Below are 21,425 nucleotides of genomic sequence, written 5' to 3'. Positions count from 1 at the left end.
CCGCGGCGGGCGAACAATCCTTGGCTACTCTCTTCTTTCTGTTTAGTTTTTTAGGTTAGTCGGATGTCACCAAGGCTTTCTGCATTTCCCGCATTTTAAAAGGGTGGAAAAAGCTCCGCGTCCCCGACAAACGGCGACCTCGGAGGTCATGCTAATGCAGCTGTTGGAAGTTCTTTCGTAGGAGTGTAGCTCTACGTATGAGGTACTTTTATTTTGGGTGGCATTTTCACTGTGTTTCTTTGGGGCACTGCGGATCGGAGAGCTGGTGGCCCCTAGGGCGAGTTCAGTGGCAGCGTTGAGGCTTTCCGACGTCTCCGTGACACCGGAGTGCATGATACTGATGACGCGGGTACGTATCGGTTTTACCGGGGGTGTGTTTTGTCCGGGGAACTTGTTGCAGGCATATCTAGGCACCAGGGGTGGAGCTGATGTCTCGCTGCTGGTCCATCGGAATGGGTCATCACTGAGCCGTTTTAAATTTGCTAGCATACTGCGGAGGTGCATTAGCAGGTCGGGGGGGGACCCCAGGCTATATTCCACTCATTCATTTAGAATTGGGGGGGCGGCGACGCAGGCCAGCGAACTGGGTCTCCCGACGGAGGCAGTTATGCGCCTGGGGCGCTGGGAATCGGGGCGTTAAAGCTTTACATGCGTTCTCATTTGCTGTTATGGTATGTCTCTGGATAAGTGCAAGGTTGTTTTTTGTTTTTCGTAGGCCACGTTCCTTGTTATGTGTGGATCCTGGGGCATTCATTTGTGTACTCGGCTGCTAGGAGGGCAGAAGAAAGAGCACATGGCCGTAATTTGGGGATCCCGTTCCAAGAAGTTAGAGTACATTGGCGGGGATTGAGGGGGTTACGTTGGGATCAAGTGTACAGGGAGTGTGAGCAGCTGAGTCGCTGGGCCAGTGACGCTGATATTGCATGCGGGCGGCAATGATGTTGGCCGACAGAGGTCGGTGGATCTCATTCACGCCATGCGTCATGATCTAGCGCGCTGTTTTGCGCTTTTTCGTGACTTGACACTGATCTGGTCAGAGATAGTGCCCCGCCCAGTGTGGAAGGTAGGAGGCTATGGGAAGGCGCTTGAATGCTGTAGGCGAAAGATGAATGTGTCTATTTCGCGCTTTGCGCGTAGTTTGGGTGGAATAGTGGTACGGCACTTTGAGTTGGAAGGGGATAATTCGGACATGATGCGTAAGGATGGGGTCCACTTGACCCCGATTGGGCTGGACATATTTAATGTGGGGTTGCAATCGGGCATTGAATTGGCTCTGACTGCGGGGGGGGGGGGGGGGGGGCGAAGCCGGCGCAGGTCCGGCTGCGGCAGGACGGCTTTGCGGTGGCGGTTTTCCCTGGACAGCGGAATCGAAAAAGAGAGTATGACGCAAGGTCACCTTGGGGAGACGACAGTCGGCGCAAGGCTGATGGCTAGTGATGGGCTCTTGGAGAATAAGGTAAGGATGGAGAACTGTCTGTTGGGTCCTCACCCAACAGCTGGCAGGAATTAAGAATTAAGAGTTTTTTACTGTTTAATAAAGCTGTGGCCGTTGCCCTTATCCACTTAAAAAGGTGTCCAGTGTTTAATTGGGGCAACGGTGGGATGGTATATGGGTCAGCAGTCAAGTCATTAGGATTGATGACTTCACCAGAGGAGGATCAGGCTGCAGTGAGGAGTCTGTCATAAAAAAATAAATAAAATAAAAAAACACTTACCTCTGTTCCAGGCCATGTTCTCCCCTCTCCCCGACGCTCTCCCACTGACGTCACTCCAGGTAGAGCAGACTGAGGAGATGACATGGGTGGCACGGAGGCGAGATGCTGCCATTGAAAGCCTGCCGACGTCAGATGTCCAATTGACACAGAACTAACATTAGCCAGCCCAGAAATCTTGTTCTACCTGGCTAATGATGCCACAGTCATGCTGTAAGTAGGAGTTAGACCTGCATCAGTAAAGAGGTTAAACTCTGTATGTGCAATATTCCATAGGAAAATTCTGCACATATAGATTCTAGATTCTTTAAAAAATGAAAGAGGGTCGGGGGGCGGAGCCTAACTGCCGGGACGAGCAGACGCACAATTCTGAAGCTCCGAGCAAACTACGAGAAATAACGCCTAATTACAGAATTTATCGCCCCCACGGACGAACATACGAACGAGGGAATACTCCTAGCCTCATGGGACGGAAAAATAAAAAACCAACGGTGGACAGACCTGCTCCAGGACGGACAATCGGAGACATGTGGCGGCAAGCACGCGACACGGGAGAATCTAACATGGCGGCCCTCCACGGAGGCTGCTCAGATTTCTACTCGGATGGCTGCTCTGAAGACGCGGAGGATGATTACCTCGCAACTCCAGCCCCTAAGCAAACGGCGGCGCCTAACAAAACTGGAGCAGACAAGGACGCAGACCTGGTAACTACCGGGGTGTTGAAAGCATTACTGTCAGACCTGCAGAATAACATCCTCACGGATGTCAACGCATTGAGAGGCGAGCTGCAGGGCCTGACAGGCCGAATATCAACGCTGGAGGTCTCATCCCAGGATAGCCAACAACACATAGCCTCACTACAGCCGGCTGTACAGGATCTGCAGCGACAGAACCTTCTGCATGAACGGCGTTTTGCCGCCCAGGAGGATTCTACTTAAAGGTCAGAGGGGTCCCGGAAGAGCTGCCGGAGAAAGAATTACCGAAGACACTCCAACGAATGTTCGCAGCCATCCTGCCCGCCAGCCAAGCTAAGTCCATCACACCCACGGACTTTTTCCGGATCCCCAAACCTCCCGGGGCTCCGGCCATGGCCACGAGGGATACCATAATTACCTTTGGGTCTGGGAAGGACAAGTCAGCGATCCTCGCTGCCCTCCGAGATAAAACCCCACTGCAGTTCGAAAACATGCAACTGACCTTCTACGCCGACCTGTCTGGGGCAACCCTGGCATGGCGCAGGTCACTCCGGCCTCTCACGACCCTGCTTCAGCGCAACCACATACGTTACCGCTGGCGACCCTCCCAAATACTCCTCGTACAGCAAGGAGGCACAACGCACCAAATTCAAGACGCCCGAGACACAGCAGCCCTCCTACAAACCTTGGGCCTACCACAGGTCCCACACTCCCAAGAGAGACCTCAAGACCTTACCCCCCCAAACCGCAACTGGGACCCGGCACGAATTCCCACATTCGTACCCAGAAATACTACACCGGACTCTTACGCCTCGATTACTACTTAAAACAAAAGGTACAAGCATCACTAACTTGCACGGCACCAAGACCGCCCTGGAGGGCCTGATGCTCTTGGATGTTCCGTTGGACTGCCACCCACCTGTTGTACCCCGGTTATTTGACTCATAGACCACACAAGTTATCCCAGATTGTAGGCCCCTAATACCAAGTCACGAAGCGGCAAACCCGACAACCCATGGGCCCCAATCCCGCAGACAATTATAATTTACTCCCGGACAGCATCTTATCTGAAACGCACCGTGGCCACGACTCGCCACAACGAAGACCCACTCCACCTAGCTTGGGGCACGTCCTAGACTCCCCTACCGTCGCAGAGATCTATTGCTGGCCCTCACCAATGGTCTGCAGGACGCCTGGACACACCGATCCGACGGGCTGAACTACTCCACCTGACAACGCCCGAGCTGGGAGGCCTGAGGTACCAGGCCATGTTACAGGACTATGATATGCCCACACAGGGCATAGGCTGAAGAAGGGGTCTGCCGCCACAGGCCGTCCGACTGGACACAGCCTGCTTAGGTTACTTTGCTTGCAGCCTACCAATTTAATATTTGCCGCAGTTTACTGCTTTAATGCCTTATATCTTCATACCTGGACTGTTGCTGCCGTAACCTTGTCCTAGATAGATCTGATAAGCAGGATCGTATTTAGCCAGCCTGACTCTATGTGAATGTTTTTTCTTTTGTTGTTGTTCTTTTACTTAGTTACTCCACTCCACAAACAATATAGATCTGCATAGTTAGCCTGCAAATGCATAGCTACCACCTAGTCTATTAAGTCGTACTAGTGAACACAATTACTGACCGACACCACTATATATCAACATAATCAGCAGAATCTGATGCATATTTACTACACCCACTTGTTAGACTGACTAATCGTCCTAGCCGTGTTGGCACTACACGACAGAGAAGCAATGTTTTAAAATACCTATATGATTAATCTTCTGTTATTTTATGTTCTTTTTACTTGCCTACAAATGTCTATGATCATGTATAGCGTTCAAATAGCAATTGCAGATCCAAAACACGGTGGCTACTTTTGCAGTCGATACGAATATATCCCTCTTACCAACTGACAACATCAGAAGACAGTAAAGAGCGACCCGCACACATGACCATAGCACGTCTTGGATAACAGTATAGGCACACTGTTTAACTTAAGCGACTACCTAATCTAATTACGCTAGCATTTTTAACTGTCTAGCGATTTGTACTCACACTACATACACGACAGTCTAGAGCAGCACAAGGATACTCGACTAACTGCTTAAGGCAGACATAGAAGCACTATGTCATCGAGATACAGCTTGATATACGCAGCTAACTGTTAAGCATCACTTACTCATTTTTATTTGACTTTACGCCCGTTACCAGAGCCTGCATTACTATGTTTCTTGTTCAAGTGTTATACTATCATCAATAATGAAGCCTGTTTCTCTAACTTCAAAAAGAAAAAAGTGCAACTGTCTCTCCTGCCATGACACTGTATACGAAAGTTTGAACACATTAAGCTGGTGGATGCTGTTGTGGCGCTACCAGCATGTATGTTATTTCTGTGTTGCACACTAAAATAAAGAATTACAAAAAAAAAAAAAAATGAAAGAGGGTCATACAATCCCTTCTTTGAAGGATTACTTAAAGCACCACGACCACTATAGTGTTTATTTGAAGTGGTCATGGTGCTTGTAGTAACCCTTTAAAGAAGGGATTGTATGACTCTCTTTAATTTTTTTTACTTTATGACTAAATCAAAAATTTGAATTTAATTCAGTATTTTGTTCTAGACCTGCAATCCTTCATCTCTGATTTCATATGCCATCGCTATCAATGAAGGTAGCACAGCACAGGACAACCATAAACTCACCGAAAAGTCTGTGTCAAAACAAAAGTAATGTCCCAGAGGAAGGGAAATACTTTTTTAATGGATTTATTGGCAGGTAAACCAGCTTTGGAATACGCATTCCAAAATATATTTTGCATGCCTGGATTATCCCTTTAAATAAGGAAGAAAAAAAAAGAAAAAAAAGAAATGGGGAGAAAAAAAAAACAACCATATAAAGAAATGTATTCTCCCAGACTACACTGTGGCCCTTTAAAATAAATTGAACAGGGGGCCCAATTACGTGCTTGGCATTCGTTTGGAGATCAATTTTTCAAATATAAAATAAGCTCACTTAACACACACTTATATTTTAAAAGCATTGATACAACATCCAACAAATGTGAGCAGTTGCCTGGATGAACATGGTGGGTGTGTTCCAACCAATGGGAACTTAATAGGATGGGAAACCACTTTGGATAGCAAATCATAGGGGCAATAACCACTGTACAGAAAACTGTGAAAAAATGGTCTTTTAAAGGGCAACCAGCAATTCTCTGAAAATTATGCCATTAAGAGAACATTAAAAACCCTTATAACATGTTCTCCTTGGGAAAAAATACCCAAGTCAGCTACACTTTGGTTACATTTCTAACAATTCTCCCTTTAGTTAGTAATTCCGATAACTGTATTTTTTTTACACTTCTTAATCACATATTTTTTAAATAAAGGGAATAAGTAAACAAAATATAAAAAATGCTGAGAAGTGACCGTTGCCCTTTAAGGTTAGTTTGTGGATTCTTACCCCACAGTACTTGTCATCGTTGAAGATCTGGGGGGGCAATGGGTTTCCTGTTGCTGGTCGGCAATTTTCAGGAACATTTTCCCTCATCCATTTGCGATTCTCCTCATTGGCAGCAATATCCTTTTCTTCGTACTCTATCTTGAAGGCGTCTAAACTGCCCATTACATCTTGCTGTTTCTTTTTAATCTAGAGCAGACAGAAACAAAAAGGGAGACAAAGACAGATAAGAATCGCTCCTTTTTTTAAATAGGATATAAATGCATTGTTTTTAAAGAGCCAGCATATTCTGCAGAGCTGTACAATTTGCAATATCAAACAAAACCATTGTACGTAACAAGACAAGTACAGACAAAAGAAGGAGTAAAACAAATGTTTTTCAACAGTCTTCTCTCTTTTGATTTTACAATAGCACCATTCGCAAACAGGGAACTCTAATGGAGAATGTTTAGTTTGCATTAGTATTATGTATGTATTCATAATTCATTTCAATGAAGTGCCCTAGGCGCAGTGGCCCATTCGATTTAACTATTCAAAGTAAAACACTGCTGTTTTTCACAAATAGCAATTTATAGTTTAAAGGGTTACACTGACAGTTATACCCATTGCAACAAACAAACAAAAAACTCAGTCCTGACTCCTGTGACATTGCTGCCCTATAGGAAATCATAAACTCAATTTTTGGGGGGGTGAAAAGCGGATGAACATGTGGCATTTGCTGCACACGCACATTAGGTCTCCAATGAGACACGATGGAGGGGGAGAGGAGGTAAACGACATAACTAGGGACAGAGATACTAAATCGTTAGAAATATATATAACTATGTTGTTGACCGTTTCCAATTATAAAATAGAAATAAAGTCTATATTTTCAAAAAATGTTTCAGTAAATATTAATTCTCTAGCAAAATTCTAAAGTAAAATCTGATTGGTGGTTTTATTTTAAACATCAATATCTCACTGAAAGATTTTTCTTGTTTAAAAATGGAAAAATTAAAGTGTTAATTTTCTACACAGTCAACTGTGGTAAATTAAAAGCTACATTTTTGCTAAAAACCTTGTTGGAAAAAAGAAAAACACAAATTGGTGAGTTTTGAATATTCGGCTATTTTGGCCTAAATTTTACAATATGACTTTAATTTCAACCCAATTAACATTTTAATAAATACATTCTGAAGCTTTGCCTGATTTTTCGATTACTTGCTATGCCCTTTTCACTGATTCTATAACCCTAATCAATTATTGCTGGGGATGCATACGAAAACAAAGGTTGTGTTCTGTCAATATATATACATTCCAGAATATAAATTATATAATTTTAGATGTGCTTAAATAATACAATTATCCACAAATGTGTGGCTAACCCTTACCCATATTTGTTCATGTATAAGACGATATTTTTTTCAACATTTTTCAAGTTTAAATTTGGGGGGTCGTCTTATACACGGAATGTTAAAAATTAAATAGGTGCTCCCTGGTCCCCTATTACCCAAGAACACTCACACGGTCAGGCGTCACATAAGAGGACCCGGTCGCCCTGTTGACCCCTGCCGAAGAGTGAGGAATTCATCCCTGCAGGCCATACGCGCCCTCCGAGTAGCTCCATCCCTGTAGCTCTCCAACACCATGTGCCCGGGAAAGTTGGAGAGGTGTTGCTCTGTGGGGGTGGGAGAGAGGAGGGGTCCCGGCCCCGCAAGCAAAAATTCCTTCAGGTTCTAGCTCACAGAGAAGTTCCTGCTCCGTGAGCTGGTCCATCGCCATGTGGCTTTTTCGTGCCAAACAGCATGCTGATGAGCGGGGTGTTGTTCCAGCAGCCCCTAAGGCTGGTCCCGTGGAGCTGAAGGAAGGACAGGAGATCGGCGGTGGCTGGGAGAAGCACCTATGATCAGTGGCTGGGTAAACCTGCCCCCAGGGATTCCACTGCCCCCGAGGGAATGGTTGGGGAAGGACCCCCAAGATATTGATGTCACAAAGAAGAGGGACATGATCAAAGAGTTGGCCATTATATACTGCTGTTACTGCTGAATGCTGCCTGCACTTGTCTAAATTTTTGAGTGTGTGCGTGTGTGTTTGTGTTTGTTGTTTAAAATATTTATTTCTTAACTTTGGGCTTAAAAAATAGGGGGCGTCTTATACACGGAAAAATACGGTATTTAGAAGGTACGTAATAATACACTGTGCTAGTAAAATTGTGAAGCAACGTGTAAATTAAATTAGATTCTTCCCATAAATAGGGTAACAGCAACATCCCCTGGATGTTGGGCAAAACATCCCCAAAACGCACTTGGAAATCAGAGACTATCTGAATGTACCTTTCGTGGACCTTTCCACCTCCCCAGCAGTGCACTCGGAGTGCCGGGGTGACAAGCCAGTTGCTCATTGATGATTAAAAAGTCGTTTTATTTCATGTTTTATTGCAAAGAGGTAGGGGTGGGCTGGTGTGACATTTAAACAGACCTAAATGGATGTATTTATTGTTCTATAGTCAGCAGACGGAGTGACATTTTTAGCATAATTTGGGCTTGTAAAAAAGGAGAATCTTTGAATATTTTTCACACTAGTGGGAGTTAGAAATATTTTGAAGAAAAAAGAACAACAAGGATAAGAGAATAGGGAGAATGTTAGAGTTGTTTATCTCAGATGGAGACAAAATAATGAAAATGTGAATGTCAGCTACTAAAGGGATTTATTCACTAAACACCAACATGATTACTAACACTGGACACCCCAACAATCCCGATTTTGGAAGGGCAGTCCCAAATGTATCATTAGACTTGCTTGCTCTGTGCATGAGTCCTAGGATCCTGCAGAGAGCACTTCAGCAGCCCCTCTTCGCATTGCTGCTGCTGCCACCTTAGACCCATCCTGAGCTCATATCTCCCAATCTTAGGAGGTATCATGGGCATCTACAGGAGGGAGCAAGGGGGGGGCACTTGCCGCCGCCCCCCCCCCCCCCCCCCCCTGCATTTCTCAGCTTGTTCTTCTAATTTTCGTGTGTGATTGAAAATACAATGCAATACCTGTGTATGGAGAGAGATAGGGATAGGAAGCAGCATCTTATCCCTGCTTCTCTCTGACTGAATCCGCAGGGGAGCAATACATGCAGCCAGCAGAGATAGCCTACAGATCAGGTAAGTAAGGTATGGGGGGCAGAAATAGCCTACAGATCAGGTAAGTGGGGGATAGGGGGGTGAGAGCCTACAGATCAGTGAAGTGAGGCATATGGGGGGAGGCAGAGATAGCCTACAGATAAGGGAAGTGAGGCATATGGGGGAGGCAGAGATAGCCTACAGATAAGGGAAGTGAGGCAAGGGGGGGGGGGAGGGGGCAGAGATAGCCTACAGATCATCAAAGTGAGGCATATGGGGGGGGGGCAGAGATAGCCTACAGATCCAGATCAGGGAAGTGAGGGATGGGGGGGGGGGGGGCAGAGATAGCCTATAGATCAGGGAAGTGAGGGATTGGGGGGGCAGAGATAGCCTATAGATCAGGGAAGTGAGGGATTGGGGGGGCAGAGATAGCCTATAGATCAGGGAAGTGAGGGATTGGGGGGGCAGAGATAGCCTATAGATCAGGGAAGTGAGGGATGGGGGGGGCAGAGATAGCCTATAGGTCAGGGAAGTGAGGGATGGGGGGGGGGGGGCAGAGATAGCCTATAGGTCAGGGAAGTGAGGGATGGGGGGGGGGGGCAGAGATAGCCTATAGGTCAGGGAAGTGAGGGATGGGGGGGGGGGCAGAGATAGCCTATAGGTCAGGGAAGTGAGGGATGGGGGGGGGGCAGAGATAGCCTATAGGTCAGGGAAGTGAGGGATGGGGGGGGGGGCAGAGATAGCCTATAGGTCAGGGAAGTGAGGGATGGGGGGGGGCAGAGATAGCCTATAGATCAGGGAAGTGAGGGATGGGGGGGGCAGAGATAGCCTGTAGATCAGGGAAGTGAGGGATGGGGGGGGCAGAGATAGCCTATAGATCAGGGAAGTGAGGGATGGGGGGGGGCAGAGATAGCCTATAGATCAGGGAAATGAGGGATGGGGGGGCAGAGATAGCCTATAGATCAGGGAAGTGAGGGATGGGGGGGCAGAGATAGCCTATAGATCAGGGAAGTGAGGGATGGGGGGGCAGAGATAGCCTATAGATCAGGGAAGTGAGGGATGGGGGGGCAGAGATAGCCTGTAGATCAGGGAAGTGAGGGATGGGGGGGCAGAGATAGCCTGTAGATCAGGGAAGTGAGGGATGGGGGGGCAGAGATAGCCTGTAGATCAGGGAAGTGAGGGATGGGGGGGCAGAGATAGCCTGTAGATCAGGGAAGTGAGGGATGGGGGGGCAGAGATAGCCTGTAGATCAGGGAAGTGAGGGATGGGGGGGCAGAGATAGCCTGTAGATCAGGGAAGTGAGGGATGGGGGGGCAGAGATAGCCTGTAGATCAGGGAAGTGAGGGATGGGGGGGCAGAGATAGCCTGTAGATCAGGGAAGTGAGGGATGGGGGGGCATAGATAGCCTGTAGATCAGGGAAGTGAGGGATGGGGGGGGCAGAGATAGCCTGTAGATCAGGGAAGTGAGGGATGGGGGGGGCAGAGATAGCCTGTAGATCAGGGAAGTGAGGGATGGGGGGGGGCAGAGATAGCCTATAGATCAGGGAAGTGAGGGATGGGGGGGGGGGGTAAAGTAAGATAAGGAGCAGAAAGGAGAAGGAATAGAAATGATCAGAAAGGGGCAGCAAGGAGCACAACAGGTATAGTAGGAGAAGGAGCACAAAGGAACACAAATGAGCACGAAGGGTCTGCAAGGAGCACGAAGGGTCAGCTAGGAGCACGAAGGGTCAGCTAGGAGCACGAAGGTAAAAGCAGCACAAAGGTAAAGTAGAAGGAGCAGAAAGGGTCAGGAAGGAGCTGAAAATAGCAGCAAGGAGCAGGAAGGAACAGAAGGAGCACAAAGGCGAAGTAGGCGAAGGAACAGAAATGAGCAGGAAGGGTCTGCAAGGAGAAGGAAGGGTCTGCAAAAAGCAGAAAGGGACAGAAGGAGCGTAAAGGTAAAGGAGCAGAAAGAATCAGAAGGAGCACAAAGGTAGTAGGAGAAGGCTTTGGTACCTGGGCCTGGCAGGGAAACTTTGGACCTTCTCATCTCCCCAGGTAAAAAAAAATATCAGTGTTAATGTGTTCACTTTTATTTACTGAGTGTCAGGAAGCACAGAGGGCTGCTGGGGAGGGGTGTTGCTGATTGGCTAGAGCGGTCAGCTGGCACTCTAAGCCAATCAGTAGCTACCCATTCATAAAAACGTAAAACATTTTTATGAACCGGGAACTAGCGATTGGCTTAGAGCGTCAACTGACCTCTCTAGCCAATCTGTAGCACCCATGCCTGATGTCAATCTGCACTTCCTGACCCTCCGTTTCAGAAGCCGAATACCACTGAGCGACCTGGAAATCTGGAGCTGGAGGAAGCCTTTGGGGTTAAACCATTTGAGAGCGGTTTAACCCCTTAAAGGAAAGAGAGCACACAGGGGCTTCCTGGCATCATAGCATTTTCATTTAGATGAAGATGAAGTTGTTAAGGGACCAAGCATGGATGTCATTACAATTATGTCCCCCCCCCCCCCTGAAAAATTCCTGCGGACGCCCATGGGAGGTATGTCAACTAAAGTGACAATTCTCAGGAATTCAAAGGGAATTTCAAATGTAAGTCCAAAATAGCCAAACTTGAAAAATCCTCTAAGTCAATGATGCTTCACGTTTGGCTACTTTGTCTTTGAATCTGAAATTGAATTTCAATTCACGTTGACTTCCCAACAATTCTAATTTCCGTAATTAACCCAGCAAATGTGATAAATTTAAACCCAAACTGCAAAATTTAGGCAAAAATAGCAGATTTAAAAAAAAAATATCCTCCAACACGACTATTCAGAGATTGGCAACTTTAACCTGAATTTAGCAATTTCCACTTCAATGGACACTCAAGATATCCAGATTGTAAAAATGTCAAAACGAGGTGTATGACAGGCTATATATCAAATCACGGTAAGAATTGAAGGCACAAGAATCAGAAACCCATAGGCACTAGTGTTAAAGACACCCTAAACGTATGCACCCTTTAACCCCAACAATGAGATTTAAACAAAAATCACACAAATGGAACTGTGAGCGTATGAAGGCAAACACAATGATTGCATTGTAGGGCTCCAATCCTCATAATTCGCTAATGCTGAAAAGTTTTTTGCAGCCAAGCCTAATTGCTGTCCATTAATAAAATAGTTAGATTATGCAAATGGGAGTCACAACAGAGAAGTATAACTGCAGCTTTGAACAATCCATTTACTTAACTACGGCGCCATGTTTCATTGGGTGTATAGCTCGAAAAAGTTTGCAACAGCTGCAGTTCTATTGCCTGCTGCGTTTGCAAGCCCTCCCCTTCTAACCCCACCCAGACTTTCTGTGGCTGTCCAATCACAGACTTCTCAATGCAGCTCAATGAGAAGTTTTTGCAAGGCAGGAGCTCTGAGCAATTACTGCTACGTGAGTTTAGATCCACTAGCTAACCAAACTAGGAAGTAACAAGACTGGTCGTCTGTTTGACAGCCATGGAGGGGAGAAACCAGGTTAATTTTATAAAAGTGACATCTTCTATTTAAAGTAACACTATAGGGTCAGGAACACAAACATGTATTCCTGACCCTATAGTGCAAAACCCACCATAGCTTGCCGAAACCTCCCCCTCCCCCCTTAAAAGCATGAAAAACTCACCTTATTTCCCATGGGGAAAGCATTGGATTGGCAAAAGTCAGCAAGGGGCAGGGCCAAACACCATTTTGGCCAATCAGCACCTCCTCATAGAGATGCATAGAATCAGTGCATCTCTATGAGGAAAATTCAGCGTCCCCATGCAGAGTGTGGGGACGCTGAACGGCAGAGCTGTCTACTGTGCAGCACTGAGCCAGGAAGCTCAGTCTGAGGAGTGGCCACTTGGAGGTGTCCCTAGGGACAATGTAAACACTGCCTTTTTCTGAAAAGGCAGTGTTTGCATGAAAATGCCTGAAGGCAATTATTATACTCACCAGAACAACTACATTAAGCTGTAGTTGTTCTGGTGACTATAGTGTCCCTTTAAATCTGCACTGTTAGTGAAAATCTAAAAAATGACACACTTTTCACACATAAAGCAGTTCAGCAAGTTAAAGTGCTCCAGGTGTAGAACTAATTAACCACATCAGGCTTGTAGCATTAACAATACAGATATATATTTAACACTACATTGTTCCTTTAAAGTGATACTCTAAGCACCATAACCAATAAAGCATGCTGTAGGAGTTAGCCTGCCAGGAGTACCCTGGCACCATCCTAGAGTCAATTGTAAAACCGGTTAGGCATGGTTTGACACTTAACGAGGCTCTGTCAGGTACATGCAGTCCCCCTGGCATGCACTGATATGATGCAGATGATGTTCATACATTTGAATTAACATACAAACTTTGTAAATTATTTATTGGCCAAAAGTGTCACATTTCCAATATTTTCAAACATAAAAAATATGAACTTGCATGTATTCAATTAAGACTTGTTTTATTTCACATAAATGTGAATTATTTCGTAAATAACCATTTAACCATTGGCATACCACTTAAGAGTCCAGATTACAGACGGACAGTCCCAGTTTTGGGGTGCTGCCCTGCTCTCCTATGTATGTTCCCTGGGGTACCCAGTTGGAAACTAACCCCAGCATGCACAACATGATTCGACACCATTGCTCTGCACTAACAACACTAAGGGCATTTAGTCAATGGGCAGAGCATTAACAGCACACATACTGCTGGCTCGAGCAATGCCCAGTCAGCCACACATCTTTCCGGCCCACAGGAACCTTTGGGCGCCGTCACTGGCACACCTACAATAGGCCCTCCCAACCATCATTAAAATTATGCTTCTGACTGCAAGAAAAGTTTAAAAGGGCTACAGTAGGATCAAAATTATTTTCATTTATTAACATACCGATTGGTCAGGTATAGGCTTTAGATATCTGGTATAAATTGGATTAATTTATACTGACTGCATGGCCTATTTAGATTTAATCTACAAAAAAAAAAAAAAAGCACTATCTGCAAAATATATACAGTGTACAGTAGGCTTCCCCAAACTCCGGCCCTCCAGATGTTGCTGAACTACAACTCCCATGATTCTCATCCTCTTTAATTCATAGAATCATGGGAGTTGTAGTTCAACAACATCTGGAGGGCCAGCGTTTGGGGAAGCCTGGTGTACAGTGTATGTAAAATCTAGTGTATACCTAAATAAACGTGTTTTTTTTGTATATATGCACAGCCATAGAGTGTAAGCTCACCTGCATACATCACAGCAAACCTCTTACGCAAGTTCTGTGCCAGCTATATTTAAAAACTGATGCACTAACCACGGCTTGTATTCAGCCAAAAGACAAATCTCTATTGAGAAAATGTACACGTAGTATCTGCATTTATCTGCTAAAGAGCAGGACTTGGCAGCTGGGAGTTTAACAGATAAATAAATACAGGCAGGCTAGCGTCAGTGGCAATGGTGTAATTCGGCAGGGTGTGTTATGAAAGTAGCCCTTCCTGAAGATGATCGTTCTCACTGATTTTTGGGAAACACAGTTAGCGAAGCAGTCTTCTCCATACATGGGCAAACAAACCCCTCACAGCTCCCCCCCCCCCCCCCTTCCACTACCTCCCCTCGTTCACACAAGTTCTCTTACAAGACTTCTTGAGGCAAAAAGCAAGTCACCAAATATGGAGATGAGGTCTAGGAAACTAGCTGGAGACTGTATTATAAACTCCTTCACAACCAGTCAGCCACTACAACCACAGAAGGGAAGCAGCCATGTCCATCCCTGGCACACCAGCCAGCCTAATGGCTTATTTTATATCATCAGGGGTGCCTTAAAATAAACGCCATCAAAGTAATAAAACACACTGAGCAATGTTCAGCTATGTTTATATTAAAAGCTATAGATCTATGTGAGATACTGTCTGCAAGTTACACTTTCATTACCATAATCCCTACAGTCCAGTGTAGTGGTTATGGTGCCTAGAATATATCTATGAGTGCAGCTGACAAGTTTCACATGTGATGTTTGCATGAATGAACAGATATGTGGAAAATTAACTCATGTAATGACTGATCTCATACGTGCCGTTTAGGAAATCACAAGAGTCTGTTGTTTCACTATAAATTAGGCACACTGCTGCTGTGCTTTTACCCAACCAGAACACAGCTCAAAATAAACTATAAACACAGACTAGAACGTACAGATAATAGACTAATGGTAACTACTTACATGCAATAAAAGGCAGATTTTCAGGAGAACAAGTAAAATCAGGGCAATGCTGCATAAAAAAAAAAAAATCTATTTTATTTAAATTTCATAAAAAAGGATAACGGGAACTAAAATAAATGGATCTTGAGCATTAACTAACCGAGAGCTTATGGGGTAATAATGATGAATGGTGAATAATATTTGTCACTTTATTGGTTAGTTGTCACTTCTTCGGGTACGGAATGATAAGTATCTGATTTAACTCCCTCTACCTCTGGGTGCTTAATGGTTTTTCTCTAAGGTTTGTTTATCAACAGCTAATATGCCTTGCACTTTGCAAGGTGTGCTTCAATACTGTTTGTTTACCATGTTCTTAAAGGAATATAAATAGTTTTAAGTAGTGTTTTGGAGTGGGTGTGATTGTATTTTTTCTTATACATGATTAGTGCTTTAGACGAGATCTGCGAGATGTACTGGCGGCTAAAACTGTGAGCAAATCTTCTAAGAAAATCCAATGTAGATACTGGGCCTGTAAGATGTTCTGGACCAACAATGACTTCGAAAGAAGCAACAGTTCCCCTTCTGAACACACACTAAAAACAGTGTTGCATGTGGTGGAGTCAATGAACTAATAGATCACATGTGAAACTGAAAACGTGTAATGCTTTTACTGCTTGAAGTACGAATACATTGAATCCACGGATTTAATTGTAATTCATCAAACATTTTTTTAAAGCGCTATCAAACATCACAGGAGGTGAAGCTCTACATCTGAAGGATTTCGTTTTAAGCCACCAGCGCTGTTATATATGGTATCTCCAAAGAGCACACCTGAATATTAACATTGTAAAAAATATAAAATATAATAATAACATTAGGAACACTGGATTCAGAGGGCAAAAATACAAATAACTTAAAGTAGCACGGGTTTGTTTTCCTGGCACTATACTGTTAATAGGTGTGTCCCCCTCCCGCTGGGCTGAAGGGGTTAAAACGCCTTCAGCCACTTACCTTAATCCAGCGATGGGTTCCCTCGGCGCTGGTGACCTCTCCTCCCCTGCCGACGTCAGCTCCTAAGTGGAGCCGAATGCGCATGCACAGCTAGAGCCGCGCACACATTTAAACCGCCCATAGGAAAGCATTGATGCCAGCGTCTTCTCACTGCGATTTTCACAGTGAGAATCATGGAAGCGGCCTCTAGTGGCTGTCAGTGAGACAGCCACTATTGCCTGGATTAACCTTGCGGTGTAAACATAGCAGTTTCTCTGAAACTGCTGTGTTTTCAGCTGCAGGGTTAAAACTAGGGGGACCTGGCATCCAGACCACTTCATTGAGCGGAAGTGGTCTGGGTGCCTGCAGTGGTCCTTTAAGTGTAAAATTATTTCATTATTAGTGAAATATAAACTCAGAGGTTTCTTTTCTGTGCTATAGTCATTAGATTCTAATTATAGATTCAATTTTGCATGTAGACGTAAAGGGACACTGTAGGCACCCAGACCACCTCAGCTCTTGAAGTGGTCTGGGTGCAATGTCCCAGGTCCCTTAACCCTACAGTGGTAATTACTGCAGTTTTTGAGAAACTGCAATAATTACCTCTGGGGGTTAACTCCTCCTCTAGTGGCTGTCTACCAGATAGCCACTAGAGGGACATCCGCAGACGAAATAAAGCAAACACAGCACAAAGAAAGAACCAACGACCACATATGAAAAACTCAAGTAAGTACAAAGCACAGGCAAGATTCCAGGGCTACGGATGGTGAATTTATTAGAAGGTAAGCCACCTAACAAAAAGTGCAATGCAACGTTTTGGCTCTCTGGAGCCTCAATCATGCCTTAAATATGATTAAGCCTCCATAGAGCTGAAACATCTAATAAATTCACCATCCATAGCCCTGGAGTATTGCCTGTGTTTTGTACTGACTTGGAATATATGGGCAGATTGTGGCGTCTGCCGTTTGCACGAAGCACCTCTCTGGTGGATGGCTGGAGCTTACTGCGGAACCTGAGTGTGGGGTGAGCCGTTGCTTGTGATACATATAACAAAATTGAGTGAAGTGAACCAGAAGATCAGGAAGCTCTGCCAAACTCTATACGAAGGGCGATCAGAGATATTTCTATTATAAGCAATGCTTTTGAATGAACATAACATTCTCTCTACACGTTGTGCTCGCAGGTTTCTAGTAAATGTTTAGATTGGGAGAAAAACAGGTCTTTCTCCCACCTGTCATTCAATCAGACTCTCAGCTGATTGCAAATGAAGAGCAGAAAGATGGCCCTTCATCTCTGCATGCATATGGATTCGCTGTGGTTTCTATGGTAACCCCCCAGCTGACGCTAGTGGCGTTCACTAGGGAGTATAGGAATGGAGTGGTTAACGCCACTCCGTTAAGACACATGACGCTGTCATGCAGGCAATGAATGCAGCATGTTGATATCACACAGGAGGTTTGCCCTGCTTGGGGAAGTGGCCCTAAGTAGGGCAAATCAAAAAAGTCTGCAGGAGAAGCAAAGTACGGATTGGAGGTGGGTGTTTCAGAGGAAGACCCACTAAGCTGAGGAAATGGCGGCACTGGATCAGTAGTTTGGCATATTTTAAAGTTTTACACGGGATACATCATGTATCTCTTTGATTTGGCTTGTTAAAAAAAAATGTTAGGTTCACTTTAACGTTATGGCTAAAAACACAGAATGAATAAAGACATTCTGAGCACAGTACCCACTACAGCTTATTGTACTGGTTTGTAGTCAGACTGTCCCACTTTCTCAGCAATGGGGTAATGGGGGTTTAACAGAGATTTACCTGTACATATAGCTCGAAATATATTATATGGAAGTGAAACTTAGTTACATCTTCGCACCATTGTGGTTTGGTTCAGGTGCCATGGAGACCAAAAAACAAAGGGCAGCACAAAAGCCTTGCATCCTGGAACCAAAACCACTAAATCAGCCTGTAGTGGCTTTGTTGCTAGAGAAAAAAAACCTATGCATATTAGTAGGTATTAGTTCTTGTGCCTATTTGCAGCACATTTCCATGTATTTTCTCAAAACAATGCTGTAATGATTCAGTATTAAATCCCTAGTTTCATTTAGCAAATTATCTTCTAGTTAATTTAGGGAAGTCATAACTTTAACTACACGCTCATTCTCAGCAGTAACTAAAAACACTGTGCCAATCCAGCTGCTGCTCTGGCTGACCACTCTCACTATGCAGAGCCAGCTTACTGGCTGCCTGTACATTGTTAGAAAGGGGCATTGGGTTCGCTATGCTGAACTGCCCTGGTTACGGTCATCGTGGACAATTTAAATTGTGGACTGAATATTATTACACGATTAATCATTTATATTTTATTTATTAATCCGCCTATAAGCTGTGGTTAGTCACTCACACATACAAAGTTATTTATGAAAGTTAACATTCTAGGAAAGTCAAGCAATTTCATTGAATTGAAAATTGTATAGGGTTACTGAAAACCATTTGTCCCCATTGCCTTTTTTTTGGGGGGGGGGGGGGCGCGTCTTGTTGGGCCCTATTATGTATGTCCATCCCCCATTTGACTGGACCGTTTTAGTGTCTCAGAGCGCATGTGCACATTTTGAAACGGTAATTTTAGGGAGAGAGGGAAGGAGTCGACAAAGTGGGGAGGGGAAATTTCCACACACACCAAAAAAAGTAACGCTAATGGTATAGGGAGGTGGGGACAGCAGGTGGTACTTAAAAGAAAGAAGTGAGGGAGAGGAGATATACACACTATGATGGGTTTTTTTTTACATTCTTTGGGATTAAATTTAAAATCCCAGGCTGTCTCCACAACGGTACCCCAAATGTTCTCAAGTTAGCAAGTTTAATCTATCTGTACTGCTCTGTTCTAAATCTTACCTCTGCCTTTCTTCTGTACACACCTGCTCCTCAAACTCTCACTTAGAGGACTATAAGGCTGCCCAATCAAACTACCCATCTCAGCTAATCCAATGCGTAAAGCACTGAAAGGCTTGTGTGCATTCGTGGCAAACTGCTGTACTATACCAATTTGCATCACCTTATAGAGACACGTTCATCTAATGCATCTCCATGGGAAGCATTCAGCGAGACAATGAACGTAAGTCCTGTGTATATTGAAGCATCTCATCCAGGAAGTCCCTGTACTGGCTGTCGGAGTGACAGTCACTAGAGGTGAACTTGCGCAGCAGTTTAGACACAGCCTTTTGTCTGTAAAGGCATTATTTGCAGTGATCGACCTGCAGGGACATAGCATGCCCAAGAACATCTACTACAATAAGTGGTAACTACAGTGTCCCTTGAACCCATTAAGTGGATATCCACTATCTGCTCTAACTTCCCTTTAACCCATTAAGTGGATATCCACTGTCTGCTCTAACTTCCCTTTAACCCATTAAGTGGATATCCACTGTCTGCTCTAACTTCCCTTTAACCCATTAAGTGGATATCCACTGTCTGTTCTAACTTCCCTTTAACCCATTAAGTGGATATCCACTGTCTGCTCTAACTTCCCTTTAACCCATTAAGTGGATATCCACTGTCTGCTCTAACTTCCCTTTAACCCATTAAGTGGATATCCACTGTCTGCTCTAACTTCCCTTTAACCCATTAAGTGGATATCCACTGTCTGCTCTAACTTCCCTTTAACCCATTAAGTGGATATCCACTGTCTGCTCTAACTTCCCTTTAACCCATTAAGTGATATCCACTGTCTGCTCTAACTTCCCTTTAACCCATTAAGTGGATATCCACTGTCTGCTCTAACGTTTAAACACACAAATACACAACTTCTTGGTTGATGTTAGAAGAAGTCAAAACCTTAGGGATAAACGAGGGGTTGAGCTTTAAAACCACCTTGTCTTGATGAAAAACCAAAAACTGAAAATCCGCTCGAAGAGCTTGGATTTCACCCACTCTCTTGGCCGATGTGATTGCCACCAAAAATACGGTTTTTAACGATATAATCTTCAGAGACGCCTCTTCTATAGGTTCAAAGGGTGGCTCACAAAGAGCGGATAAGACTAAATTTAGATCCCAGGGTGGACAGGTTTCCCTAATGTTGGGAACCAAACGGGCCAGAGCCCTGAAGAACCTAGATATCAGAATGTTTGAGGCTAAACATCTGAAAGAAAAGAAACTGATCGCTGAAACTTGTAATTTTAACGAAGCTGGCTTTAATCCCTTTGCAAATCCCATCTGAAGGAATTTGAGAATCTTCTGGATGGAGGCGGAAACAGGGTTCACTTAAACCTACAACACCACTGGGGGGCGGGGCCTGACTGCCATGGAGGAAAGACGTGCCTGCCTAGAGCTCCCTACGAAAAATGGAATAATGGCTAAAAAGGCACTCTTTAACTCACCACACGAGACCCCAAGCGACTTACCACCTCCAAGTTCCCACGGTGAACCGGTAAAGCGGCCCGTGAGTGCACGAAGGGCAGCAACATATACCCGCGAGAGCATGCGGCCTGGTATGTGCCGGGCGGGAGAGGCGGCCGACCTCCCAACCTGGAGCCATCCGGAGACTACAAGCTACGAACGGACACCCCGCAACCCCCCCCCCCTTGGACCGGTGGGGGTGATCCCGGTCCACCCCAGGGGGTCTCCCCTGACACAGCGCTTATGCCAGAGAGAACAACTAGAGAGACGAAGGGCTCACCCACAATGGCGGAGATCACGAGATCCCCAGGCAAGCAAGGGGCCAGGCCCGCCTCTGAGTCCAACCTGGACCGCATCTTCATGGATTTCTGGCTGAAACTTGAACAAGTGCTGCAACTACACGACACTCGTCCACCCAGCTCAAATCATTCACCTCGACAGTCGGCCCCTGATCCTCAACGGCGGGGAGCTGAGCCAGCGAAACACTCGACAACCAAAAAATGGCGTCGGAAAAGAAAGCGTGTACCTCGTACAGAACAACCCCACAACAGAAATCAAGCAAGGGCTCGCTCCGGGCACCCGCAGCCGCAGGGACAACCCCACGAGGGCACCAAGGTACCAACCGCCCCCACCCACTCCCGATCACTTACCGCACCCAGGGGGAGATCCACGGGCATCCACAGCAGGGAAAGACGAGGCATCGGGTGAACCAGCCAGGACACATGGCAAACCGAGATCCATGACCGGGAGACCAAATAGGTCGCATGGCACTGCACTAAGGCAAACAATCTTACTGAAGCCGACCCGGCCAAAGAGGGACTCAGTCCTGGGGAACCCCAGGGGACTTTATTGTATCAATGTGCCCTGCACTAGACACACACAAGTTTAGTTAACTTACTCAA

General features: G+C 45.3%; 1 protein-coding gene across 2 annotated transcripts in view; it reads right to left on the bottom strand.

Moving 5' to 3' along the window:
* Positions 1-21,425, bottom strand: part of SH3BGRL (SH3 domain binding glutamate rich protein like) — a 72,267-nt gene that overhangs the window by 11,098 nt on the left and 39,744 nt on the right. For both annotated transcript variants that reach the window (XM_063431831.1, XM_063431830.1), the window contains exon 2: positions 5,874-6,059. In XM_063431831.1, the coding sequence (XP_063287901.1) occupies positions 5,874-6,059 (186 nt within the window). The remainder of the gene's footprint in view (positions 1-5,873; positions 6,060-21,425) is intronic.

This window comes from Pelobates fuscus, chromosome 9 (genome assembly GCF_036172605.1).
Source record: "Pelobates fuscus isolate aPelFus1 chromosome 9, aPelFus1.pri, whole genome shotgun sequence".
NCBI classification, from domain to species: domain Eukaryota; kingdom Metazoa; phylum Chordata; class Amphibia; order Anura; family Pelobatidae; genus Pelobates; species Pelobates fuscus.
This window is presented reverse-complemented; position numbering and strand designations above follow the sequence as displayed.